Raw genomic sequence first — 26,656 nt, forward strand, 5'->3', positions numbered from 1 at the left:
TTCGTTATCGTCTTTTGTCATGTAATCTCTATTTACATATTCTACATAGAATGTAGAATAGAGAGAGCGTTTAGATTTCCTGACTTCCTCGAATGCATCAGAAACGATCGATCCGACCTCTGTTCAACAAACGAGCATTTTAAAAGTAGTTTTGTCGACCTGCTCCTTGTGAAACTCTTGTCCAACCCTGTTTCCTCCTGTGTCCTTCTGAAGTTTGATATTGGTTTTCTTGTGGATTTTCCCTCATGACTCTTTGTGTTTTCTCCCCTTGTTGGATGTTTTGGTCGAACCTTATATGAGATTTTTGGATTCCCTCAACATTTACTGTAAGCCTTTTGTTTTGCCTTATTTCTTATTTAGTATATGAATAAATCATCCAAAGTCTGAACCTGGGTCCTGTCCCCCCTTTTTGCTGAAAAATCCGATCTTGACAGCTTTATTTTTGAGAAATATCGGCCTTTCAAGAATTAGGATATGGTTGTTTGAGCTTGTTATCCTTTTTTCTTAATTGTCCTTCTTAAGGATACTTTACACTTTGTATTTTTATCATCACTCCTTCCATTAAACAGAGATAAGATGAAAAACCTGTAAAGTCTCCCTGAATCATTTCTGCAGTTGCTCTGTCAAATGTAAGTTCTTCAACCTCAAGTTTTGTCACAATTAGAAATATTACTTTATGGGGAAAAAACAGCTTTTGTTACCCTTTTTAAAATATATTTTTTGGCTCTTGAACTTTATGACATCATGTGACATGTGATGTCATCATTGGCTTGATCTTTGTTTTTTCTCTTAATGGGCCGTCTTGATGAGTAACTCTTGTTATTGTTGAACGCTGTGGTGATGTGTTTTTCTGGGTTGAATTAGATGGAAACATGGGGCGTGTACAGGATGTCTGACCTGGGAGGAATAACAGTTTTCTGTTGCTATTATGCCCTCTCTTTTGTTAGTCACCTGGATGTGAGCCTGAGAAAGGATAAGGAGAGGGGGACCCAACATCTCTTTATCTTGCCTGATCCTTTCTTTGTTATTGCTCAGAACCTTAAGCGCTATTATATTATTAATTTTCATTCTGCTGACGATGCTGCGATGATCATAATTTCGCTAGTTAAGCCTCCTACACATGGGTGGAGCTCCCTGAATGAATTCAAGGGTGAGACGGTCAAATTCAAATGAACTTAAGTCTCTTGCTTGGGGATGTAGTAAAAGATTAATCACCACCATTTCACACTACGAGAAAGCTTTTCATTAGTGTATTTTATTCAAATGGAAAGACATTTTAGGATGTTCGTAATTGTATTGCCTGTGAAAGAGTATTTTAGATGCTTAAAGACTTCATCATGTTCTGTTATGACTGTGTATTAGGATCTTTTGTCGTTTGGTTTTGCTTAGCTACAGATGATAGCTACACTATGAACAAGGCTTGCTGCACACCATTCCCATCAGTCTATCCTGCCTGAAGCTTGTAGTTTCCAATCCCTCGGTCTCCTACCAGAGATTTCCAGCTTTAACATAACATTCCCCCGCACTCCACATCCCCATGTGTCCTACATTGCACAGCTAAGTGATTAGCTGTGTTTGGTATTGCACTGTGGGTTGGACTTAGCATTTAGCAGCAGAGGTGCAGTATGCAACGCTCAAGCAGATGCTCTCGTTCAGTAGCCAAAGGCAACGTGTTTGTAAGTCTGTTTGTAAAGGGAAACACGTTTGATCTACTTTCTACTTTGGATATGATACTCAACATTTGTCTTAATTATTTTGAGTAAAGGATCATTTATTTTGTTTGATGGTTGTGATTGTCTGTGTCTCTAGCGTAGGTCAGACCTCATTAGTTTGGCAAATGAAGACTGGGAAGACGAATGGAGATTGACTGAGTAAGATCATAGCATCTTATCACACATCCCAATTTCATTCTGGAAATCTTCTATGATGAAAATGCAGCGGAGCGAGCTAAGATATCTTCCTGTCTGCCTGCCCATCACTCCATTATGTCAGTAAGAGGGGAGCTGTGTCAGTGTGGGAAAGCAAGAAATAATTTTGGGTTGAGCTGGAACATAATTACACACATGTGATTATATTCATTCTAATTAGGGACCACTGCTGATCATCCAGCCAGCTGTGCTGGACGGTAGTTGCTCTCCGTGCATCATTCTTCAAGTTCCCACAGTGTGCCTTAGAGACTGAGTCAGGCGAGATATCCTTTTACCTGGAATCCTTTGAGTAGAGCAAGACTTGCTCTCCTGGACTGCTGTCAAGCCAACTAGCTTGCCTATCATTTAGCTACAGCTGGCTTGCTGATGATCGATGAGTGCACACATTATATTAATTTCAGAAATTTGACTCTCTATGCTCAACACAATAAACAAAGGATGATGAGCACGGGACTGCAAGTACAAGGACGCTGACAGCTAGGGTACCAGGAGAACTACACCCATGGGCTCCACATGGTAAATAACTAGTACAACAAAGTGCAAAAGCTTTAGTGATTCTGTGCTCACCAAAGCACATAATGGTGCATTGTAGGAGAGTGGAGCATTTGCATGACTCATTCTTTGCCATTTCTATCTTCATTAAATGTATGCATGTTACATTGTGTAGCTATTGCTAGAGCTAACACGCTTTCCTTAACTACATATTTTTTTGGTATTTCTCCTGGATATTCCTCCCTTATATAATTGTCTTTCCACCATATTATAGTCTTTGCTGTCAAACCCTGTAACACTGAGTGTTTTAAGTATCACAGCTGGTAAAAATAGGTTGCTGTGATGACAGAAATAGCACAAATATGCTTATGAAAGCAAGGCATATTTGTTTAGCAGTCTTTTTTTCCACACAGTATTTTTTCGACCAGCTAGCATAAATGCTTATTTCAAGCAGCGGACAAACTATGAGTGATTCCTTGCTTCATTGTGAAAGGCACAACACAGTTATTGCTCTTTGAGAGTGTAAAGTAGAGCTGCAGCCAAACAGACCCAGTGTGAACGGTAACAGAGGGCGCTCGGGCAGCTATAGGTGTTGTCCTGCTGAGTGCTGACGCATTGTTTTCACTTCGCAGCCATGTTCACTGAGATAACCTACCTACACTTTCATTGTCAAACTGCTTAGCGCATGCAAAGCACCCATGAAGCCTCTTGAAAATGGAGGTCAAAGGTCACAGTGTTACCACTTATTAACCTGTGATTTTCCGACTCCTTTAGTTCATCTAAAACTGGCCCAGACCTTTGATAATAAAGGATGACTCAGTGAGTAGAGGGGTGTCTGCATATGTGTGTGTGTGCATCAGTGAAGTAAAGCAAAGTGCCTTTGAACCTACCATATTGATGTGCTGATCACAGTAGGGGGAAGACTGTGTGGGGGGAGAGAAAGGCGACATCAGCTATTATCATTTCATTTGTATCAGAGTTAGCTAGATAACGGCCTTCTGTCAGTTTATCACTATTTCTCATTGATTACACGTTTCCAGATAATCTCTGAATTAGATAAATGTTCATAATTCATGTGCAATTACAAAAAAGGGCTACAGTTGAGATAAACTGCCTCCCCTGCTGTGCTCTGTATCTCATTTGTTTTGCACTGTCAGGTATTTGATGCTTTTGCTGATTGTGTGTTTTCGTCATGGTAACAGATAATTTGCTTACAGAATCTGCTCCCCTGTAGCTTGTCAGTTCCCCAAGAAGAGATTTGCCAAGCTAGATTAAATGTCAGAACTTTCAAACTAAATACTGCTGCAGAGACTGCTGCGACTGCTGCAATGTTTAGAGTTTCCCAGGGCAGGATTTGTCACTTCTATCACATTAATTCAAAATGCAGGGTTGCAATAGAGAAGACGCCTCCTCTCCTTTACTTAGACCTGTAATTTGTCAGGTGCAGACTTCCACAGTGGATAAAAAGAGGCTGACAAATAATGCGTTCTTTTTGGTTTTATTATGTAATTGCTCTTGAGCCAGAAACAGAAGGTTGTTTAAAGTAGATTTATTAATTATACTATAAAGAAAGCATGGTTTGTTCACTTTATGAGTGGAACATAAAATGAATAGTCTGGCCGTGTCTGCCACGGTCGTCTGTAGTTAAACCAAGTGAACAACAGCTGCAGACGGTTCCACTGCATTGGGTATGGGTTTGCAACACTCTAATAAATACAGGGAAACTCTAGTAATATCTGGGGGTTCAAAACAAGTGAGACTGTAATTTCCATCATTTTAAATGCGATTAAGTGTGCAAAACTATTAAACAGTTTATAGCCCTTTTTCCTTCTTGCATTCCCCGTAACACACACACTCGCACGTTCACACACTCCAGACTCTGACCATTCTTGTTAGCACGAGTGAGGAGAAGAAATAAATAAAACTGCCGGTTGCTCGGGGTCATCATTATTCAGTGAGTGGGGTGCAGGGTAAATCTGTGGTATTAAATATTGACCTGGAGCTGCAGGGACCCTTCATTGATTTATTCCCCAGAGTAATGCTTGCTCCAGAAAACTTCCTAACTTTTACTTTGTTGCAGCGAATCACTGTCGCTATTGATCCCTAAAGAAAGTGCTGTTAGAAGTCATTTCATTGTCATGGTTGGAGGCGTTGGAAACACACAATGTCTTTGATGAGTGACTTCAAATCATCCTCTATAAATATTTATCAGTCAGCTTAATCTGTGCCAATGGAGCTGAGGAAGTGCTGATGTGCTCTCAGTCCTCTGCAATAGGTATCCATCTCTCACTGTGTCTCTCTCGCTGCAGGCAGCGACTGCAACTCTTTCAGTTTCCAACAAGTTTAGAGTGAAGCCAGGAGAAAACTTTCTTGTGTATTAGATTTCTTAATACAGGTTCTTTGTTCTTTGTGAAGCCTCTGTTTGTACTGGCCTACATAATATGAGGAAAATCTGCTATGTGCGATAACATTGTTCAATGTTGTGCTATTAAAATAAACACTTATATTGAAGTGTGAGTATTAGCCATAATGTTAGCATTCCTATTTCTTTATGCTGTTCAGCACGTTTACAATACCTGTGTTAGGGACCAAGCAGTAAGACGACACGTTTTTTAAAGAAAAGTTGGGTTTTTAGTTTATCAAAAAACAAAACAAAATGTATATAAACCAAAATTATAACAAGGCCTATAAAAGAGGTCAACATACTATAACTCTACTTAACATGATTAAACTGATTTGTGGACATAACAAACAGACCGACGATAAAGCCGGTGAACATGCCGGGCGTGTAGCCAGCGGTAAGCCACAAACGACTTCCAGTTAAAACTTCCTTTTCCACGTGCTTCATTGTTTACAGAAAAATAAACTCTTGTGATTGACTTTAATTAACGGGTCTTACCTTTGCCGAAATTTCAACATCATGATGTAGATTAGTAAAAAGTAAAAAATGAAGCTTTGTCAGGTTTGTCCTCAAGAGGAGAAGAAAACTACTTTTAAAATGCTCGTTTGTTGTACGGAGGTCGGATCGATCATGATGCATTTGAGGAAGTTGGGAAATCTGAACGCTGAACGGCTTTTGTGACACAGCTTGAAGGGAATTTATCTCAAGTTGATTTTTAGATCTAGAACGGATTGTTAGCTGTTAGCATGCAGATGTCTGTTTATAGAGATTAATAAGAAGCTAAATCGTCAGATCACGCTGATGGGAGCCGGGATGTCATTACGGCGCATTACGTTCCGCCTGCTTTTGCTCTCCACATGGACTGTTTTTCCTGCGTACGCCGCAGCCTGCTGATACGTGATTGGGCAATACTACTCGTTCTACTTTTCTATGTAGAATCTGTAAATAGAGATTACTCAAAAACAAATGATTAGTTTAACAGAAATGTGTGAGTTAAATTTAAACAATGTAAGATTAAATGCGATACCAAATCAAACTAAGTGTGTAAATTGTTTCTGTGGTTGACTGCAAATAAAAATGATCAGGTGCTGATGGGAAACTGAGAGTGCAGATGAAGGCCATGTTACCCTTGTGTATCTGTGGCCATCACAACCTGTTTGTCTCTTCTGAATTCAAAATAATTTCCACACAGAGGTGTTTTTGTTTCACCACAAGGTCTCAGCCACCACATTGTCCTCGCTCTTCACTGCGAGCTAACCTCGCAGTAGCCACTAAACGGACACAATTTAGTCTGAGGGCTTCATCTGATTTGCCAAATGGTGTGAATGCATGGCCCATGTATCCAGGGTTCCATCTGATAGGTCAAATGTTAACTTGATGAGTGTGATTGCACAGCTTGTGTTCATGAACTTGTTTTTTGTATTGATTGCAACTCTAATTCTTTAGCAATGTGGTTATTGTGCATTTTATCTCTATGATGATGAAATGTGGTTTTATGTGCAGCCCCTGTTCGTACACTGGAGTTAAGCCTTCATCAGTCTTGCTGTTGCCCTCTAAGAGTTTAAAAACTATCATTTCCAATTGGGCAGGCGTGAAATGAGATGTAACTGATGAGAAACGGCTATCTTTGAACAGCATCCAGGATAAAAACATTTCACTCAGTTTCTGTGCGCAGAGAGAAGCGTCTCCTTGCATCCTAATTTTTTTCACTATTGGCCCAACACAGGCCTGTGATACATTCACTGCAATCTAATTAGCTGTTGCCTTGCTTTTGTTTTGGAACAGCATGGCCTAAAGGACCACTGTGACTGCAATGAAATGTGCTGTGTCAGAAGTGTGTGTGACTTGAATGCTAATAAGGAGACAGCTCTTTCAATTTCTGCCAAACCCTCAGTCTGACAGGGTAACAGACACTGACAAGTCCTTGCACCTGTTCTCTGCTCTCCATAGGGCCTGTTTGAGCCTTCTTGTACCACACTTTGTCCAGTGCTGCTTGAGTGGTTTGCTGGAAGGCTGCAGACTTCATAAAAGCATGGCTCAGACCAGGGTTTTCCTGTTTCATTGATGCTATTTCAGACTACTGTACATGCAGGCATAGACATGCAAATCAGTTCTCCAGCAGGGGTGTAAAAACTGTCACACTGTCCACTCAGCTTGGAGTTTCTGCAGCTGTAAACAACAATGATGATTATTATGATAGAGGTGAATGAGTGCAATGGCAGTCAATGTGATTTGTTTGGTTAGCCTCCCTCATTTGCATACTGAGTGACGGAGGAATCTCCCAATAACTCTTCGGGGACCCTGCCTGGATTATTCCTCCAAATGTCAGAGAGAAATGAAGCAGAGCGAGGCCGCTGCAGTGCTCGGCTGTGAAACTGATAAAGGTCAGTCAACATGTGCGGATCCTGCTGCAGAATGCTTATCTCCTTAATGGCTCCCTGTGTCTGGATACTGTGCACAACCCGCTGTTATTAAGGTTTAATTAATTTGGCCTGCTGATGCTACAGGGTGTCTCTGGTAGCCAAATGAAATCTCTGTCTCTGTAATGTCCTGTCACACATTCACACTGCCTGGGTGGGGGGTGGCACACAAAGAAAGGGGTGTCATTACAGAGTTCAGTCCTGGTTCATGGCGCCTGATCTGACCTCTTTTATGTTCATGTCTGCAGCTCTTCTTTCATTCGCTTGTTTCGTGTTATTTAAACTGATCATTTCATACATGCAATAACAGCTCGCTGATATTAATCATACATGTGTTCAGACTAATTTAATTAAGCTGAAAATGAAGTCAGCAGCCCGACTAAGTTATATGATTGTGTGTTCGCTGGTGATTAGTTGCACCACTTCAATTCATGTTTTCACTCAGAGCTACAAGGTAAAGCCAAATGCACACTGCTATATTACAGTTACTGCAGCACACTAGTTCTAGACATGAGTTTGTGCTACACAGACTCACCTTGATCAGTCAAAGGATGCTGGAATCACCTCAAGATTGACTGTAATGCTTCTTTTAAATAGGATTGTATAGGATAGAAGAGTCATCTTGATGACCTGTTAAGAGAAACTTGTTAAATGTTAAAAAAATATGAAACATACATCCAGCATGTGAATGTTTTGTGTCGAATATAAGTTATGTATTAAACAAAGTTGCATAATTAGCATATTAAACATGTGAAAATGAGTGTCATCAAGTAATATCAGTTAAGTAGAACAACATTCGATATAAGTAAATGTGCCACTATCCATCCATCCATTATCTATACCGCTTATCCTGTGCAGGGTCGTGGGGGGCTGGAGCCTATCCCAGCTGTCATTTGGGCAAAGGGCGGGGTACACCCTGGACTGGTCGCCAGTCAATCACAGGGCCGACACATAGAGACAGACAACCTTTTGCAGGTCACACCCACACCTATGGGCAATTTAGAGTCACTAATTAACCTTACAAGCATGTTTTTGGACTATGGGAGAAGCCGGAGACCCGCATGCAGAAAGGGGTTTGAACCGGTGACCTTCTAGCTGTGAGGCAACAGCGCTAACCACTGCACCACCGAAGACTAAGATGTTAAGATTTTGCTCTTCTAAACTGACTACTGATTTCATATTCATCTTCATTCTGCTGAAACTTTTGTCCACAGAAAAGTAACAGGCGCTTTGTTTTGCTCGTTCTGGCTTCTTCCTCTCCATTTGTCACACACCACATTGATGCTGTGATGCTTATTATGAAGGCTGCATGCAGGGAGACAAGAGGCTCTTACTGCTGAGAGAAATTACTTCAAGAGCTCTTGTTCCTGTTTTTCTCTGTGGGATCTTTGTCACTTTTTCTTAATGAATTAAAATAAAAGACAAGTGTCTTTGAATTGAACTTAATTAATGTATACATTTATAGATATAATAGTCCTCAGGTTGTTATGATATCATTTATAAAATGTGTGGAGAAAATTAAAGAACAAGGGGCGAAACTGAAACCTCTAAAATAGATGCTGTCAATCACTTTCAATGTTTACTACAGTAATGTTGGTACCACCTGCTCCTCTGGGCCACATTCCTCAGGATTGGTTTATATTCCCTCGTAGCGTAGGTCAGAGGTCAATGTCACTGTTAAACCAGTGCTTCAAAAACGAAAACACTGACAACCTTGAAGTGCCCTTGAAGGGGCCCAAAGAGTCCAAGAGATAATCTGGTTTACAAGCTGCAGTATATGTCTGGATCCTGGTTTAAATACCGAACACTGTTTGTGTTTAATATGAATGTTTTGGTTATTATTGGAATAGTTTTAAGAATCCCAGCCTAAACCAATCAACTGACTAACCCTCAGATCTTCAGCAAAAGCTGGAACTCTTTAAGTTTGAGTGTTCGTCCTCTACAAACTACATTTACATTTGATTTAAAATTGTATGTGGAGCAAGTTATTTGTATTGTAAATCACCAACTTCCTGTCTTACTAACTGTAGCTACAATGCTGCCACTAAGAGGAGGACCGCTTCAGTATTGAAAAAGTATTGACAGCACAGTCTCCATCCCAGACACCAAGGTACTGAACTGTGTACAAAGATCTTGTTGACTTCATTGATGACTGAGGGAGTTTTTCCACTTCCACAGCAGCTAAACAACTTACTATTTTCTTGGAAGAGATGATCTTTAGCGACTTAAATTCTTGGAAAAAGGGAGTGAGAAGTAGAGAGTGAACTGTAAAAAATGCAATGGGAGGAGGATCTGATAAGCAACCGAGGTATCCTCCTGATGGGAGGGAGTTAGATCTCTACCATCCGCTCAGGAATTGTGGGGTGAAGCTCTCCGACAGCACGCTTGAGCAGGAGAAAGCAAAGATAAAGCGCTCCCGCTCTCATCCTGCTGGCTCCACTTTACTCTGCTCTCTGTGGATGCCAGCTGCTGCAGGAGGCACTCTCTGCGTCTTCCACCTGCCCTGACAATGCTTAGAGGATTTCCATGACCCGCAGCACTACAGCTGATTCACGATGATTCACTCTCTGACAGCAGGTGAGACTGTCTTCACTGATACATTAGAGCATAGTAAGTAGCAAACAAGCAGAGAGATCTGCGCTGGTACACTTTCAGAAGTTTGCGCAGGGATTTTCTTTCTAAGAGAGACTGTAAATAGATGCAGGAGTTTAAACTGAGAGCAGATGGTGGGATCCCTGTCTTTGATGTGCGTTGTGGAGCAGTTAGGAGCCTCTGTGTGTTTCTATTGGTGTGAAAGAGAGCGAGAGAGAGGTGTGTAAACCACAGAGCTGTGCCCCTGTTACCCTGCTGCCAAGAGTTAGCCCGTGTGTTGAACGGGGATTAGCCTGAGCCTTTTGTTTTTGCTGAAAGAAAAGTGGGCACGGCATGCCAGGGTGGAAGCGTGGGCTCCAGTTGTTGCAGCATTGAGGGAGAGAACCGGTAAGAGCTGCAGTGCTGCTGTTTCTTCTCCTTTCTGAGGACAAGCTTGGGATGAAATCAAAACCAGGTTACCCGTCTATTCAGGTTACACACTTAGAACAGACTGTTTGCTGCTATACAGGTCTTGGCATGAAGATAAAGTTTGGCCAGTTTTTACCTGACATCTACTTCTTTGTTCAGTAAGATTGAAGTCTTCTCCTGTACTAAACTTCTACTGTACACATAAACACATTGAGAAAAGCTCTCTTGAGGCTTCCTGCAAGTAGAGATGCCACTCATTCTTTCTCTTCTTTATCAGGCTTGATGGAAGCACAACCTCTACTTGACCTGATCGTTGGTGTTGTTGGGCCCTGTAACGTGCTCGTGGTGTGAGTTAGTGCCTTGTCAGTGTATGCTAACAATGAAGTAATCCAGGTGGTTTCTTTTATACAATTGAAGCATGTACAGCTGTTATGTAACATAATGAGGTACATTAAGTTTTTGTAACACACTAGAATGAAACCTTTATGTTTAATGTGAGTAACTTGGCTTTCAGGATTTCAGATTTGCAAATAGATAACGTGAGTAACAAAAACTGCTTGAACATTGGTTTCCTGCGACTTAGTTATGCATCAGATTTTGAGGTTGGCATTAAAGTAATGAATTGATATTACTTAAACCATATCCTCATGTTGTTTTGACTTGTTATTGATTAGAACTGCTGATTAGGTTACAGATTCAATGCACTCAAATCAACTTAATCACTTTTTAAAATATATCCATGACGACTCTAAGAGCCTTCTTGTCAACTGTTTGTTAACAATCCATAATTCATTCATAACCACAAGATCATGTTTGTCATTTAATTCCAGCATCTCTATCTGACTTGTACTCACAGCAGTCTGTTTCTCTGTGCAGTGTGCTACGGCTCCTCTGCAGCACGAGTTCATTCCCTCCTTTGGGACGGCGTTGTCACAAGCGTTGATGAAAGCTCATTTTTCTGCAAACAAATAGACCCTCTGTGCCGCAGAGTTTGTACACGAACTCTGGATGCTGCAAAAATTCCTTGACAAATAGTTCAGAAGTAATGCGGCTAAAACAAAAGCCTCAAAGAATGCAGATTCCTAATTAACAGGGGATGCTGGTGCAGTGCTGTGCGAGCCCAGTGCAGCTCAGCAAATTATGAGTGGTTACCAGGAACACGCCTGACAAAGCCTGAGCGTGCCTTTGTGTGTGTGTTTGTGCATGTATGAGTGATACAGAGCTGATAAAGTGTATGTGTAGGTTTTATGGATTGTTTATGTCATGCTGTTTGTGTGTACAGGATCACTGAGCATCATTCCTCTTCAATATGTCCTCTGAACTTTTTCCGAAATGTCAACTCATAAATCTCCCCCCCCCCCCCCGCTCTGTTCCTCTCCCCTCCCTTTGCTGCATGGTGATGCAGTGAGGCCCCGCTCTCTCTGTTTGTATCATTCTGCGCCTGAATGTGGTTCTGAAGTTCTGCAGCTGTTCTTCAGAGGATTCATCCCTGACTGCTGGATATATAGTCTCTTATTTACCCTTGATACGCTTCAGACGGGACGCTGTAAACATGTTTATCTTAGCAAATCTGTATCTGTAGTTCATGTTTATGAAAAAGAGGCGTCAGCATATCAGTATTTACCAAACGCTTGTATTGCAAGCTGTTACGAAATATTTCACAACTTGTCCTTAAGTAAAGTGCTTTTTCCCCCCTGTATAGACTGTGCATGATGGCGATGGAAGATGATAAGGTTAGAGAGAAAAAAAATACAAAACTAACAAAAAGCTCGAAAGAAAATGTTGCAGTTCAGCAGATTATCACACAGGGTCACTCTCCCCTTGTTTTCAGCCTGCCTGAATGGGACAAAGACGTTTTATCCTTATGATCAGAGAAGTAACTGTCTACTCACTCTCTACACCTGAGCAGAGAGAACACACAGGCCTTTGCGGCTTTTGCGGCAAAAAGATGCCAAAGCAGGAGTTCTGTAAAAGACATTTTAGAGAATAAAAGTGTCTAACGCTCCAATCAAAAATATATATGTGCAAACAAAATAAAATCTAAGATTAGAAAGCTAGCAGCATCTCAAGACGTGTCAAAGTTTCAGGTGATAATGATTGGCAGCACTGGTAACTAATCCTGGATACACCTTAAAAACCCTCTGCAGTATTTTTGGTTTCTTTAATAGTGAGATAAACTGAATGAAATGGAAGCCAAACACATTGAAGGATTAAAGCTGAAGCTGCCATGATTGTTAGATATGACATGATTGTAATACATCGGTGATTGGACCAAATCTCTTTGTAGTAAGTAGGAAAAAACATCATCCGAATACTGCATGACAAAGAAGTAGCTCAATCCAACCATTCCACAAAGTGTCATTTAAATTGTTGTTTCATTTTGTTGTAAAGAAAAAATGTCCTTGTCTTGTCACACATACATCCATACATCTATACCAAGGACAACAACAAAAAGAAACCAAGTCAAAGCACAATATTTCACCCCCAGCACCAGCAGCCACTTATCTATTCCTTATTCTTTCCTGTGGCAGTAACATACGTTCATGCTCTAGTTAAAGCAATGAATGGCCCCATCTGACTAAAATCAATAAAGCCTGGCGAGCTGGCGAAAGGAGAGTGCTGAGCCCCACACTCTGAGTAAGAGAATATGAGCTGTGGTTCCTGACCTGGCTGCAGAGCTAACATATATCTTTACAGTTGACTGAGATGTTCATTGTAAGCTAATCTGTTCGTGTGGGGACGGGATCATGCAGGAGTACCATTCATGACTTGATACTGATTTGTTGTCTCTTCACCCTCAATCTCATGCATCTACCTCTGTCCTGCAGCCACAACCTGAGGGCTACGTCGTTTCGGCACCCTGTCACCGGGCAGATTTCCCCTGAAAACACAGAGTACACGCTTCAAGACAGGTGAGTGGGTCCTTTCACTTGAAGAAATAATACTGCAAGCTTGAATGAACAGGTAAGGTCATGCAAAAGTAGAGCAGTGAATAGCCTGTCACCATCGCTGATGGAGCATATCACGGGGGAGGAGGGGGGTTATTATTCCTTAATTATTACCTTAATAGGATTTATGGCAGTAGATTAGCTGACACTCACATGTGCTTTTGATCGTGTTAATATTACATCTGGGTCGTTAATCTGTCTCATCAATTAGCCAAGTTACAGATATGCTGGCTTTATTTTTCTGGTTGATTTCCATTGACCATATAGACAATATTTATATCAGTGTAGTCGGAGTATTGATGATAAAATCCTGATTTTTTTCTTCTGACTTTGGCAATGACAGAGTTTTCCCACGTTATTCTGTGCTGTTTCCTTCTTAAGAACAATCCTCCTCTAATATAAGACTATATATTTAATACATGAGAGCTGGAATCGTACCAGACATAGCTACACTGCTTCGTGTAAATCTACTACAGTATGCATTGCCATGGCACGGCAGTTAGATTTATTGTGCTTGTTTTATTCATTGTGTGGATCTCATCCTACAAAGCCATCAAAGCTTTATGGCAGGTGTAGAGCACTTTATACTGCAGCAGGTGTTTGATCATCTTTAAGCTGGCTGGTGTAACGCGATCGTGCACGGGCTCAGATTCCTCCATAGGCAGGTTGAAAGACAAGCATGTGACCGCCACATTCTCACTAATTAAAAGATGTTCTGTTAAAGCAACGCAAACTGACTGTGATTCATCTGCACCCTCGACTGTCACTCACTTCCTGAAACTCTCCATCACGCTCTGTTCCTTTCTGTTGAGCTGTGGATTTAGGGGCTTTAAAGTTACGGTTGCATTGCTTGAATATTTTAAACACTGATGGAATTATTCTTTTACTTTGAAAAGCCAGTAATCTCTTTAAGCTACACTAAGAATAGCCTCCGTTTTGTGCCCCTCTCACAACTGTTGACAAGGATGTCTTGAAATGGGCAGGATACGGAAACAAACATTTAGAGCATGCATAATAACATTCTGCATACATGATTTTTCTGTCCCAGAGTCTGAACAAACTTTTTTTTTGCCTTTATAAGATAGGATAGCTAAAGACAGACAGGAAATGTGGGGAGCAGTGAGTGGTGGATGACATGCACCAAATGATCAGCAGACAGGGAGTCGTGCCTGCGATCAGTGCGACGAGGACTGTAGCCTCTGTACATTGATCGCCTGCTGTACCAACTGAGCTAAACCAGCACGAACAAAGTCTTAAAGCCGCTCCAACTCTATGTTGGTAACCACTGTAAGAGACTTGTAGAGCTTTCAGCAAACACATGGAAGAAGTTCAACCACAATCAGATTACACAGATTAGCATGGACAGCAAGTGCAAGAAGGAGTCTGGCTTCAGCTCTGCTCCTTGTTTTTTTGAATCAGATAACAAAGCTGGCACGCTTACACTAGGGAACAGGGCTACCAGTGTGCCACCTGCAATGTACTCTTATTTTCACTACCACTGAACATTTAAAATAGTCCACCAAACAAAAGCTTTAATGACTGGTTACATACATGTCAGCATTTCTCCACGCACATTATCCATTTTGCCATATATGTTGAATGGACTGGACTTTCTAGTATTCCGACCACTCAAAGCGCATGTCACATTCACCCTGTCACGCTCACATTCACACACTGATGGCAAAGGTCTAAGTGCCAATCTCCAATCAGCATCTATACACATTCATTCAAGCAATTTGGGGTTCAGTGTCTTGCTCAAGGACACTTCGACGTGTGACTGTAGCCGTCAGGGATGAAACTCTCCACCATCCGATTGGGAGACGACCGACTCCACTGAGCCACAGCCGCCCCAACATCAAGCAACTTCAGTAAAATTATTTTCAGAAAGTTTTAGCTCAGAGGGATGTCAAAGGGCAGCTTTAGTGCAGATGTAGGCACTTTTAGTAACATTAGATTACTAAAGAGAGAATTAGATTTTGGTTTTTTTTAACACTTTTATTGATAGGACAGTTTAAGAAAGAGAGGAAACATCGGGGGGAAGAGAGAGGGGGATGACATGCAGCAAAGAGCCGAGGGTGGGAGTCGAACCTGCAGGCGCGTCAGGGATTATAGCCTCTGTATGTGGGGCACCTGCTCTACCCACTGAGCTAAACCAGCACCCCAGAGATTTTAACTCTAGCACTTCCTACTAACAACCCAGTTTTGCAGTATACACACACTGCTAAATGTGGCATAAGCCTTAAGCAGTGTGTGTGTGTGGATACTTTTTCTTCTAAACCATCTTCTATTTATTTTCATGCTGTATTTTTGTGCCTCTCTCCTCCACCCTTCTTTTCATAATGCGGTTGTGGAGTTTAGTGGAGAGTGTGAAGTCTTGCTGCAGCCTTGGTATTGACTGTGTGTGCGACACAGGCACGGCCTCACTGTGTGTTGCTTCTGTTCACTGTCACGGTGTTGTTGTGGGATTCATTCTGCGTTTAATGATATCTGAAAAGGAAGTTGGTCTCTTCCCTGAATCATTGGCTCTCCTCCAAGCAAGGAGAACCTCCGTGTGTTCCCCTGAGACCCGTATCGGATTGAGGACAGAGCAGGAAAAAGAGCTTCAGGAGGCTCTTCCTCATGGAGAGGTCGATCAGCCTGTGCTTTGCTGGCCTGAAGGCTTTGACTTCTTTATGGATTACCACACTATGATCAATTCGTCAACTCTCCTCGTGTACACCCACAGCCTGAAAGGATTAAAAAAATGTCAAATATGCCCTCATTTCCATCATGGCAAGAGGAGCAGGAAGAGATGGAGCTTAGTGTATTTCCTGCTTCTACACTCCATAATGTGAAATATCGCTCCTCGCCACCACATGCCACAACAAATCTCCCGGTGACTCTTCCAATGACAGAGGTGGTAAACAGTATGAAAGCTTCACATAAAACAGCAGAGGCCCCTTGATACAACAGAAACAAGGTGTAAAAAAGGCTGGCTGCGGTCCAGGCTCCGAGTGCAGATACTGTAAGTTTTGTTCCACTGTGGTCTCTCTCTCTCTCTCTCTCTCCTTTGCCCTGTTGTTCCGCTAGCTTTTTTTGTTTTTTTTTGCTTATCTCCTTTCCCTTAGCTTCGGTGTAGTGCGGCACACAAAGCAGGGAAAAACAACAGGGTTAGTGCTGCTTTTAACCCCTTTGCAGAACAATACGTGGGGCAGTGACAGCGTTGTAAGACGACAGGTCACACATTGTTCCCTGTTGTAAACTCACTGCTTCAATTAGGATGACACTCTGTCAGGAACTGGATGAGTTGCATGTCAATTAAACTGGAATAGTGTCTGCAGAAGGGTTCCTAAAAAATAAGTTTCTCTACCTTATACCTTCTTAAAGTGAAGTGAGAGGGAATATGAACAAATTATTATTCAAATAAACACTGCCGATGAGTTGACATGAGAATGTTACATGGTTTGATTGTTCATTCCTGGTGACTGGGTGTTTTAGCATCACAGAAAAAGCCTCCCTTGTGGTATTATTTTGGCTGACCGCCGGGGTCAGCCCTTCACATGGGTCTGTATGTGACTGACTGACTGACTGAGTGACGGTACTTTCACAGCCATAGAGAGAGAGAGTTGTGGCATCGCAATGGCAGATCATGGAACATATTGGACCTCCAATGACGCAACGATGGCTCTGGATACTTTATTCGGGGAGTAGGCGGGGCTGCTCCTCTGCTGCTCGTCCGCTGTCCTCACCTAACACGCTTTCAAACACGTTGTCATCGGCCTCATAAGGACAGTCCTTGTAACACATTGCCCACAAAAGCGAACCTTGACCTGAAGCGGTCAGCCACACACTAGGTTTTGACCTATTCTTATTACTTCAAGAGTTGGGCGCTGGTTTAGCTTAGTCGGGAGAGCAGGCGCCTCACATACAGAGGCTATAGTCCTCAATGCAGCAGCCTTAGGTTCGACTCCAGCCCTTGGCCCTTTGCTGCATGTCATTCCCCATGTTTCCTTTCTCTGTTCATCTGAGATGGGTAACAATAGTGTCACCGTCCATAAGTAGCACAGAAGAGCATCTCTAAACATATGACTCATCAGATATTGAAGTTGGACTAAAGGATCTAAAGATGGTACCAGATTCCACTGTTATCACCCTGGTACCAGACGATTAGGCTACAGTGACCATGTGATCACCAAAATATGATGACAGAACTGTAGAAAATAGGGTTAGGTAGTTTGGCATAAGCAGTACTTTAGTAACAATTTCCTCATTTTCAAATGGATCCTAACAGCAGAACAATTTTTAATTTAACCAAGAGGAGTCATCCTCTCAAGGTGGTTCCAGGGTCCAGGGTCCTGACTTTAATTCAGATGTCTGCAGCCTGAAGAGCATCTTCAGAATGAGATGTAACAGGACGTCTGCCGTGATTTGTGGAGGAAAAATCTGCTGGAAGTGCATGTTATTACTTAATCAGCACAGGCTTTAATCCAATTGATCCTCGCTGTCTCCAGTTTCCTCCCTTATCTGTGATGCATCTCCTCCTGAGCATGTCGGACAAATCAAATCAAAAAGCTGCAGCAGTCTGAAAAAAAAGGTAATTGACAATGTTGCAGTGAATACTAACGATAAAGGTAGAAAAAAATCTGAAAGCTATGCTTCCAGCCGACATCATGTGACACCTGTGTTATAAAGCTTGAGACAAATATAAGTTATTGCTGTTAAAAAGTCTGAATATGCAGTGCACTACAGGATATTAAACATTTATGTATAAGTCTGTATTTCTAATGTTTAATGTCATATCTGAAGCCCACGTAAAAGTACAACCCTGACCACTTAATTAGGCCCTTTATGCCAGTTCTATGTGCAGCACAATGTTTGGGCCCACTGTGATGTGTGGTTATTAAAGGTTAGCCTCGTTGTCACATTGTTTTAAATTTCAAATTAAGACTCTCCTCAGTTTTACCAAACTATCTTATGGGAGTTTAATGATGCAACACTTTGAAAAGACATGTGAAACTGTTGCGTAATGTTTTTTTGTTGGCCTTTAGAAAGACTATATTGTATGAATATTGCATTATTGCTTGCTTGGTTTTAATTTCCAATGTATCAGCTTATTAGCTGCTTCTTTTTTTTTTGTCCACGTCAATTTTTAAGTTTACATCAGTGCCAACTGAAATAGTCGGTTTAACTCGTTGCTGAACGATGGAGTTGTTAAAAACAACATTCAATTACCTTTAGGGGTTTGTATGTACAGCCCCAGTGCAGTGAGTAGCGCTGTCGCCTCACAGCTTGAAGGTTCCTGGTTCCTGCCGTGAAAGGTTGTCCGTCTCTGTAGCCCCTTTTACACTGCCAGTTCAAGGTGGGATTATTACGCCTCTGTTATGTTACGTCTTTCGCCCCATCATTCCTCAGAGGCCGGATGGTAGGGCGAAGTCGTTCCGCCTCTGAGCCGGCATCAGAGGTAGAACCGCGGTGTGTGTATTTGAAGCACGTGCTGTTTGTTTACACCTCACGCAGGTTTTGCTTACACCGGAACGCAATGTAAAAACACACACTGGGGCGGCTTTACGCTTGCGTGGCTCGGTCCAATGTAAAATGGCAAAGGCTGCATGACGGCGGAGTTCGTTACAATGCTGAGGCGGAACCGCAGTGTAAAAAGGGCTCATGTCGCAGCCCTTTGATTGACTGGCGATCAGTCCAGGGTGTACCCCGCCTCTTGCCCAATGAGAGCTGGGATAGGCTCCAGCCCACTATGACCCTGAACAGGATAAATTGATGGATGGATGGATGGAGTTTGTAATAATAGTTATTGGTACAATGTTGTGCAGCCCGTGTAGTTAGATATAATTGCTGAATCCTTCTCTGAGAGGGAAACAACAGCCAAATGTTCAAAGGTTCTCAATCACAGGAAAGTGGACCACTGTAGAGTAAGGAAAACAGGCAGACATAATTTTTTCCAGAAGAAAGTTGAATTGAAAATGGTAATGACGCAGCAGGGAGGTGATGCAGTGCAGATCTGTGTGCCGCAGATAACAAATAGTCCTCTAAATATAGAGACAAAAGATTGCATTGCATTTACAAGCGGATTCTGCAGCTTCACGACGGCACATAATGAGACATAATGAGAAAATTCTACCAAAGATGCTGACTTTGAAGCCCTTGATCATGAGGAAAAAAACAACTACTGTGTAAATGTTATCGTGAGATAAATACAAATGTATTCATAAATCCCTAAATGAACTCTGTTCTACCCAGAAGACACATGTACAGGTTGTCAGCTGTCTGTTTGGTTAAAGCTCAAAAGATCTTGTTTGAATCTGAATAATAATGCAGTCTGCTTTTCAAAAGTGTTTAATCTGAATCCACCTTGTTATGGAGACTGAATAAGCTGTGCTCTGTTTCTTTCATGTTCATTCTTCTTGATCGTTAGCAATATGCTGATGTCATGAGGAAATGTGAGCTGGATTGTTGACTCTGCATTGTGGAACATTAGTGTGTGTGTGTGTGTGTGTGTGTGTGTGTGTGTGTGTGTGTGTGTGTGTGTGTGTGTGTGTGTGTGTGTGTGTGTGTGTGTGTGTGTGTGTGTGTGTGTGTGTGTGTGTGTGTGTGTGTGTGCGCGCGCACGCGTGCGTGCGTGTGTGATTTGTGCGTCCTCCATATGGCTTTAACACATGGCTTGGGTTCTTTTTTGTTTGTTTTGGCTTGTTATCTGTGTGTGTATAAGATGTGTGCCCTGTGGGTGTGTGTGAGTGTGTCAGACCAAGTGTCACTGAAGTGTTTCGGAGCACAAAGCGTTCACTGTTAACACATCCACTAGAAAGCCATTGGCTGTGACAGGTCGCGTGGCGGTGTCAGGAAATAGTCATATCCTTTCTATCTGAAAGCTCAGCACAGGGCTGCGCTCGGTTTCCCTGTGTGTCTGTAGTTTGTCAGAGGAGACGGAGAACATCAGTGTCCGGTGCTTCTCGTCCCGTCTGTGTAACTGATCTTCTTCTTCGCTGCCTTCTTTACTGTAGGTTAGAAGCCCGTATGTCCAAGTCAGCGGCCCGTCAGAGATCCCCCAGCATGGTCACAGACTCCTCCAAGGCCATGACCGCAGCAGCAGTGGATGTCACCTCAGGGTCAAAGGTGAGCATCTCTGTTTCTCTTCTCTTACTTTAATGTCGACTGTGCTGTTGTTGAGTTAGTTTTACTGCACAATCTAAAAATGAAACAGAGTGGGCAGGGAATTTCTTTAGGAGCTCTCATGGTGACTGTTCATGCTCGTGTTGATAAATTGGTTTAATCTTCCCCATAGGACATTATCTCATTGTGATTAATGGCCTCAGGGAGCGATAGTTTAGACATTTTTAAGCGTAATAAAACTAAAATGCACATCCTGTGGGACTAGACAGGGGTGCGGTGTACAGTGTGCATCTTTGTGATAGACCTGCTGTTTCCACAGTGATGACGGAAATGTTTTGTCAGGGAATATTAGACACACCAGAGTAGCACAGGACGGTAACACACTCACAGAGAAATCTCAGATTGTAACTGGACACCTGGAAGCCCTAAAAAACAGCTGAACTTTTCACAAAGTTCAACCTTTACTTTTTTAAGTTGCCAAACCAGTTGACTGGACTAAACTGTACATTATTTAATGCATTATTCAGTATCGGCGTTGTCAGCACCTGGAGCTCGCATGAGCAGAGCCTGGGTCTGTTGAAGTTAGAAATGCTGCTTGGGTTGCAGTGACCACAAAGGGTCATGTGGTAGGTTAAGTATTGGGATGAGGGCACAAGGGGAGGGGTTTCTTCACTGAGCACTTATCCTTATCATTAGGGCACAAGTATCTTGTGTTTCATTCAAATATAGATGCAAGTGTTGCTCAATAGTGAACGATTTTTTGAATTCCTTTGTTCTAGTAAAAATGAATTTGTTGCTCTACTAAAACTTGAGCCACAATTCTGATAATTAAATAATTATTAACATAATTTTCTAAGTAGAAATGCCAAACATTTGCCTCTAAATTGCAAACCTTGCCGCTCCTCTATTTCTGCAATTACAGAACACGCAATGTTGTTTGATTTTGAAGTGTTCTGACAGAGCAAGCAACATTACATGTTTAACCTCGGGCTGTTGGAGCCTGTGAAGGACAGTTCTGACACGTTGTTGACATTTTTTAGACGAAATGATTAATCAAGCTTGGTTTGTTTGATTTGTTTTATGTGACTCACTTTGGTGTTTTTCATTCTCTTAACTTAAAAGTGTCACTTTTATAACTGTGTAAGAAATTGGGTATGCATATTTCTACTCTCAAAATGTATGTCTCCTTTTAGCCAGCTGGTCAAGCCAACAACCACAGGTATTTCTGTAGAAGAGCCCCTGATCAGAATGAAGGTTTCATTGTTACAGAGAACATGAAGACTGATATAACAGTGTCTAAAAATATGCTTGATTATGAATAGATGCACACATTCACAGGAAAGGGGGGGGTGCTATTTTAGTATTTTAAAGACTGTGTCTCTTTCTTTCAGTAAATAATCATGCCCCTAACAGAGTCCCCAAAATAATGACTTTATACTTTATCATATTTTAACAGTTTTGGGGAAACTACATGTAAAACAAGCCAAGATGAGGGCAGTTGAAATGTTGAAGGGATCAGGTTAGCGAGATAGCCTTGTTAGCATCAGAACATTGTTTGCTTGTCATTCATTTAACTTTAAATTAACTCCACATGTTTCACCCATGCCCCCTGCAATGGAACTTCCTAGACATATACAACGTAGTACACTCTATTAATTTCTGTACGTTTCCTCAGGTAAGCAAGGTAAACTGGTTTACATTCCTTCAGCAAAGCAAGCATGAAATGAACTCTTCTGGTTTTTCTTTACTCTCTGCAGGGCTCCAGAGGTCCGGGGAAAGTACACAGTTTCGGCAAGAGGGATCATTCTATTAAAAGAAACCTCAACATCCCGGTGGTGGTGAGAGGCTGGCTCTATAAACAGGTGAGCTGGGCCTCCTCTGTGAGCCTAAAAGGAGGGCCCACTCGTCATGTATCTTTGTCAACACATGCTCACATCTGTCACATCAGTTTTAGTTGTTGAATAATGACAGACAGCTGTCCTTATAGAGTAAAAGAAGAGGTGAGACTCAGCAGATTGTAGTTTTAAAGCACACTAGCAAGCAGGATGAGGACAAACATGGCAATTTATATGATGCTTTATAAGCTGTTAAACATTTACAAAATGAATGCTCCTTTACAATCCCTTTTAATCTGTGTTTGAGTGTCTCATTAGAACACATAAGAAGTTTAAGTAAGAGCTTAAGTCAGACAGAAAGCAGAGGTGGAGACCTACAGGACCGAGTTAAATGTGTCGGCTGCAGCTTTGTGCCAAATCTTGCAAGAAAAAAAAGATCTTAAAATTTAATTATTGTTCTTGCAGTATACACAAAACCCCCCTGCCCCAATCCCTCCTCACTGCTTACAAGTGCTGTATTCCCACGCTACACTTTTTAATTAAAATGTATATTAAAATGTGTCGCTGCGAGGAGGATTTCTAACTACACTGTGTGTTGCGTTTCCCCTTTTACCTCCAGGACAGCTCTGGAATGCGACTGTGGAAACGGAAGTGGTTTGTTTTGTCAGACTACTGCTTGTTCTACTACAAAGGTGAGTCTGTGGAAAGTGCACTCAAACTGTCCAACACTACATTGGTCTTGATTGTTACATCAGATATAAAAACCTTTGATGAGCTCATCTAAGGGAAGATAAATTTCCTGATTAATAACAGCCTATAATTAGATGCGTGACATATTCTGCTATCTCTTCCTCCCACTTCTCCTTCCTTATTAACTTGAGTGTTATATTATGGGATGTAATCTGTGCTTGTGTTGCCAGAGCATTACCTCCTCTCCTCCATTAATCACACTGAATAATAGATAAGCCACATGCCACCTCGTGCCACATGCTGCTACACGGCCCCGTCCACACAAGAGTCACCTATGAATTATGCCTGACTAATGTTCCCGCTGCTCATAAATCTGCAGCCACTCGTAAACACCGTAAAATGTATTGGCAGAATTAGCGTTTGTTGTTTTGCATTCCTGTGATGAATTACAACTGTGTGTTGTGTGTGCTCGCTTCACAGACAGCCGAGAGGAGACGGTGCTCGGTAGTATCCCTCTTCCCAGTTATGTCATTGCACCAGTTGAGCCTGATGACCACATAAACCGCAAATACGCCTTCAAGGTAACACTGAAGTGGCATTGAATCAGACCTATAATAGATGTTCTCATGTGTATGTGTTTCCAGCAAGATGTTTTTCTAAGAATGATCACCGCTACATAACTATTTGCAGTTCTCACATACTGGTTTCCCCTAGTGTGGTGTCTGTACGACAACTGGTTAGTGGTTGTTTTTGTTCTTGTTTTTGGAAGGAAGTTGATCAATAATGAGTCTTAAGCACAGGGCATCAAAAGCAGCAAGTAGGGGCGCTGGTTTAGCTCAGTTGGTAGAGCAGGCGCCCCATGTACAGAGGCTACAGTCCTCGTCGCACTGATTGCAGGCTCGACTCACGGTCTGCCGATCATTTGGTGCATGTCATCCCCCACTCTCTACTCCCCACATTTCCGGTGTCTCAAAAAGTAAAGGCAAAACGCCCCTCAAAAAAAGCACTAAGTAGTCTCAGTATGGGAAATTGGATGCACCATGTTGTTTTTTGGAGCCAGAGGTGATCATATGTAGATGTCAGGGTGGCTAAGCGTTGCTACGTCTCTATAATCTTAGACAGGTGGCTATGGTAGCAACTTGTCAGTCACAGGTAGCTAATCTCTAAAGCATACCTTGCTTAATCGTCTATTTTACTCTAAATGATAACATCATTTACAAAATATACATTATGCTGTATTGAAGAGGACTTAAAACTAGCGACTGAGACCACAAACTCAATAGGAACTTAGGAGGCTTGAGAATGACAAGTTTGGCAACTTCTCCCTCAAGTGGATAAACTTCCAAAGCAAGGAAGGAAAGAAAGTATTGTTATGCACAGCTACTCCTAACATTGCTTCTTATGTTCATGTTCCTCTGAATGCTACTCAGCTTTTGTATCCTCTGGAGACTTCTCTCTGAAGTCCATCTAATTTTATGTTTACTGAAATGATCCATTTATACAGCTCCAGAAAAAAATAAGAGACCACTCCAAATGTTCCTCACATCAGCATCGCTCTCTTTATGTCATGGCCAACCCTAACCCTGAACCCCTTTGTAAATCTCCTGAATGTGATCAACAGGAAGATGAAGGGTCACAAGCCATCGAACAGAGCAGAGCTGCTTGAATTTATGCTTCAGAGTGGCCTAACGTCACCCAACAGCAATGTGAAAGACTGGGGGAGAGCATGACAAGATGCATGAACGCTGTGATTAAAAACCAGGTTATTCCACCAAATATTGATTCCTGAACTCTTCCTAAGTTAAAACATTAGTATTCTGTTGTTGAACTTGTTTTCTTTGCATTATTCAAGGTCTGAAAAATATATATTTTTTGCATATTTTGGTTATCTTAACCTGTTGTTGTTGTTTTCTGCAAATAAAAGACCTAAATGAGAATATTTGATTTGGAAGTGGTGAGAAGAAGAAGAAGAACCAGAGGAAAACATACTTTTTAAAGTGGTCTCTTAACTTTTTCCCGAGCTGTATTAGCATATGCATTTCAGGTAAAGCAGACTTGCACTTAGTCTGAATTTATTCATGTATTGTAAGCAGGTGCAGAAGGATTCTTTTTTCACTGTGTTCGTAGCCCCACTGTGTGCTAAAGAGGCTGCAGCAGAGCAGTCTTCAACATTCTTAGCATATTGCAAAACCTTTGCTCTTTCTCTGAGATCTGAATGGCACATAACCTGCTTGTTATACGGTACCTGCGAGAGCCCGCCTGCATGTGGTAACAGAATCATTTTCATTTGAAAGTGTGCAACAGAACTTTTCCTTGCATGCGGCAAAGTCTTTTTCTCCTTTCCTTCTGTGAATCCTGCCAGAGGACAGCGATGGGATTTATGCCTTTTGGTTACAGCGAGAGTGTTAACATTACCCAGCTCCTCCTTTGTGGAAACACAGAGCTTGTTGCAAAGAACAATAGTGTCTGAATGTTTGATGCACCACTGCAGCTTCAGGGCATTCTGTTGCAATCCTTTCAGCTCCTTTGTACTCCGGCTTTTGTTCTTGGATTCTGTGTGTACGTGTGTGTCTGAGCGAGAGTGCACGTCCGTGTGAGTATGAAGGGATCTCCTGGGTTTTAAACATCATATTACATACAAAGGATTTGTATGATAATTGTGCTGCTGGGAATATTAATTATACATTCAGCCTATTCAGCGTCTCCTCCCATCACTTGCCACAGAGTATGTGTAAGGTGCTCTGCTGCTGTACCACCCTGTATTTAAAGAGATCCCTATTCCCCTCAGCTCCCTCTGAGCCATCATGCATTAAAGAGCAGATTTCATTACCTGTTTCTGAGGTGCTCTGGAAAATTGCAGTTAAAGCTAAGTAAGCATGACAACAGCTTAGTAGATGTCAGGTGTTGTTGAACAATGGGACTGTGTGAGCTGCCGATTTGTAGCGTGAATTATAAACTATATTCAAAACAATACGTTTAAATAATAGATTTGAGAAAGTGACATTGAGTTATTCTTAAAATCAGATTAGAAGTTAAAAGGAGAAGATACTCTGTAAGAAAACAGGTCGTGTAAGTCAGAACAGCACGTCTCTGAAATATTTATACTGTAGAGAATGTCTTGTACCCTCCTTGAAGCACTGTGCTGAGACTGTAGTACTGAAGAAGGGCTGCACTGTAAAGTCACGATGATGTGTGTGATTGTAACTTATCAGAAGCTCTTTGCTGCTGCCACTGTTACTCATCTTTGCTTCTGTTCTGACTGCCACGCGTCCACAGCTGGAGCCATTTCTGTCCTTTCTGATTGAGTCAGCACTGATCGGCTGTAACTTCCTGTTAGTTTCTGTTCTCTTATTTTTGCTCATCTCACTGTGTTTCTCTCATTCCCTGTTGGTCAATTGCCTCCCATTGTGACCCGGTGTGTGTGCGCGGGCGGAGTGAGTACTGTTCTCTGCGGGCGACCGTCCTGAATCACACAGGCTTCCTGTCTTGCATGAATAGGTATTTGATTTCACTCTAGCCTCATCAGTGGAACGCCATCCTCAGCTCATTTTGTTTTGTATCATGTCAGTCGCTGCTGAATGCACAGAACGTGCATCAAAGTCACGCCACTGCTAACATGATACAGTTATCTGTGGACAATGCCAGAGCTCATAGGGCTGTAAGTTAAAAAAAGTTGCTGTGAATTTGCAGCCAGTGTAGCAATAAATATTTGGACAGTGACACATTTGTTGTTGTTTTTTTGGCACCATATTCCAGCTAATTGGATTTGAGATGAAACCCATTCAGCACAGGACTCAAAGCTCTTTTAGTCCTACACTTCTTGTACAGTGTGCGAGGA

The 26,656-nt window shown here is 41.9% G+C and overlaps 1 protein-coding gene across 1 annotated transcript in view; it reads left to right on the forward strand.

Moving 5' to 3' along the window:
- The window catches only part of plekha7b (pleckstrin homology domain containing, family A member 7b), a 74,568-nt gene that overhangs the window by 20,018 nt on the left and 27,894 nt on the right, over positions 1–26,656 (forward strand). The window contains exons 4-8 of the mRNA XM_069663171.1: positions 13,070–13,153; positions 20,185–20,296; positions 22,051–22,155; positions 22,748–22,820; positions 23,299–23,399. Coding sequence (XP_069519272.1) covers positions 13,070–13,153; positions 20,185–20,296; positions 22,051–22,155; positions 22,748–22,820; positions 23,299–23,399 — 475 coding nt within the window. The remainder of the gene's footprint in view (positions 1–13,069; positions 13,154–20,184; positions 20,297–22,050; positions 22,156–22,747; positions 22,821–23,298; positions 23,400–26,656) is intronic.

Source organism: Semicossyphus pulcher, unplaced genomic scaffold (assembly GCF_022749685.1).
Source record: "Semicossyphus pulcher isolate SPU_LCO1_2020_fin unplaced genomic scaffold, fSemPul1.0.p SCAF_1, whole genome shotgun sequence".
Classification (NCBI taxonomy): Eukaryota; Metazoa; Chordata; class Actinopteri; order Labriformes; family Labridae; genus Semicossyphus; species Semicossyphus pulcher.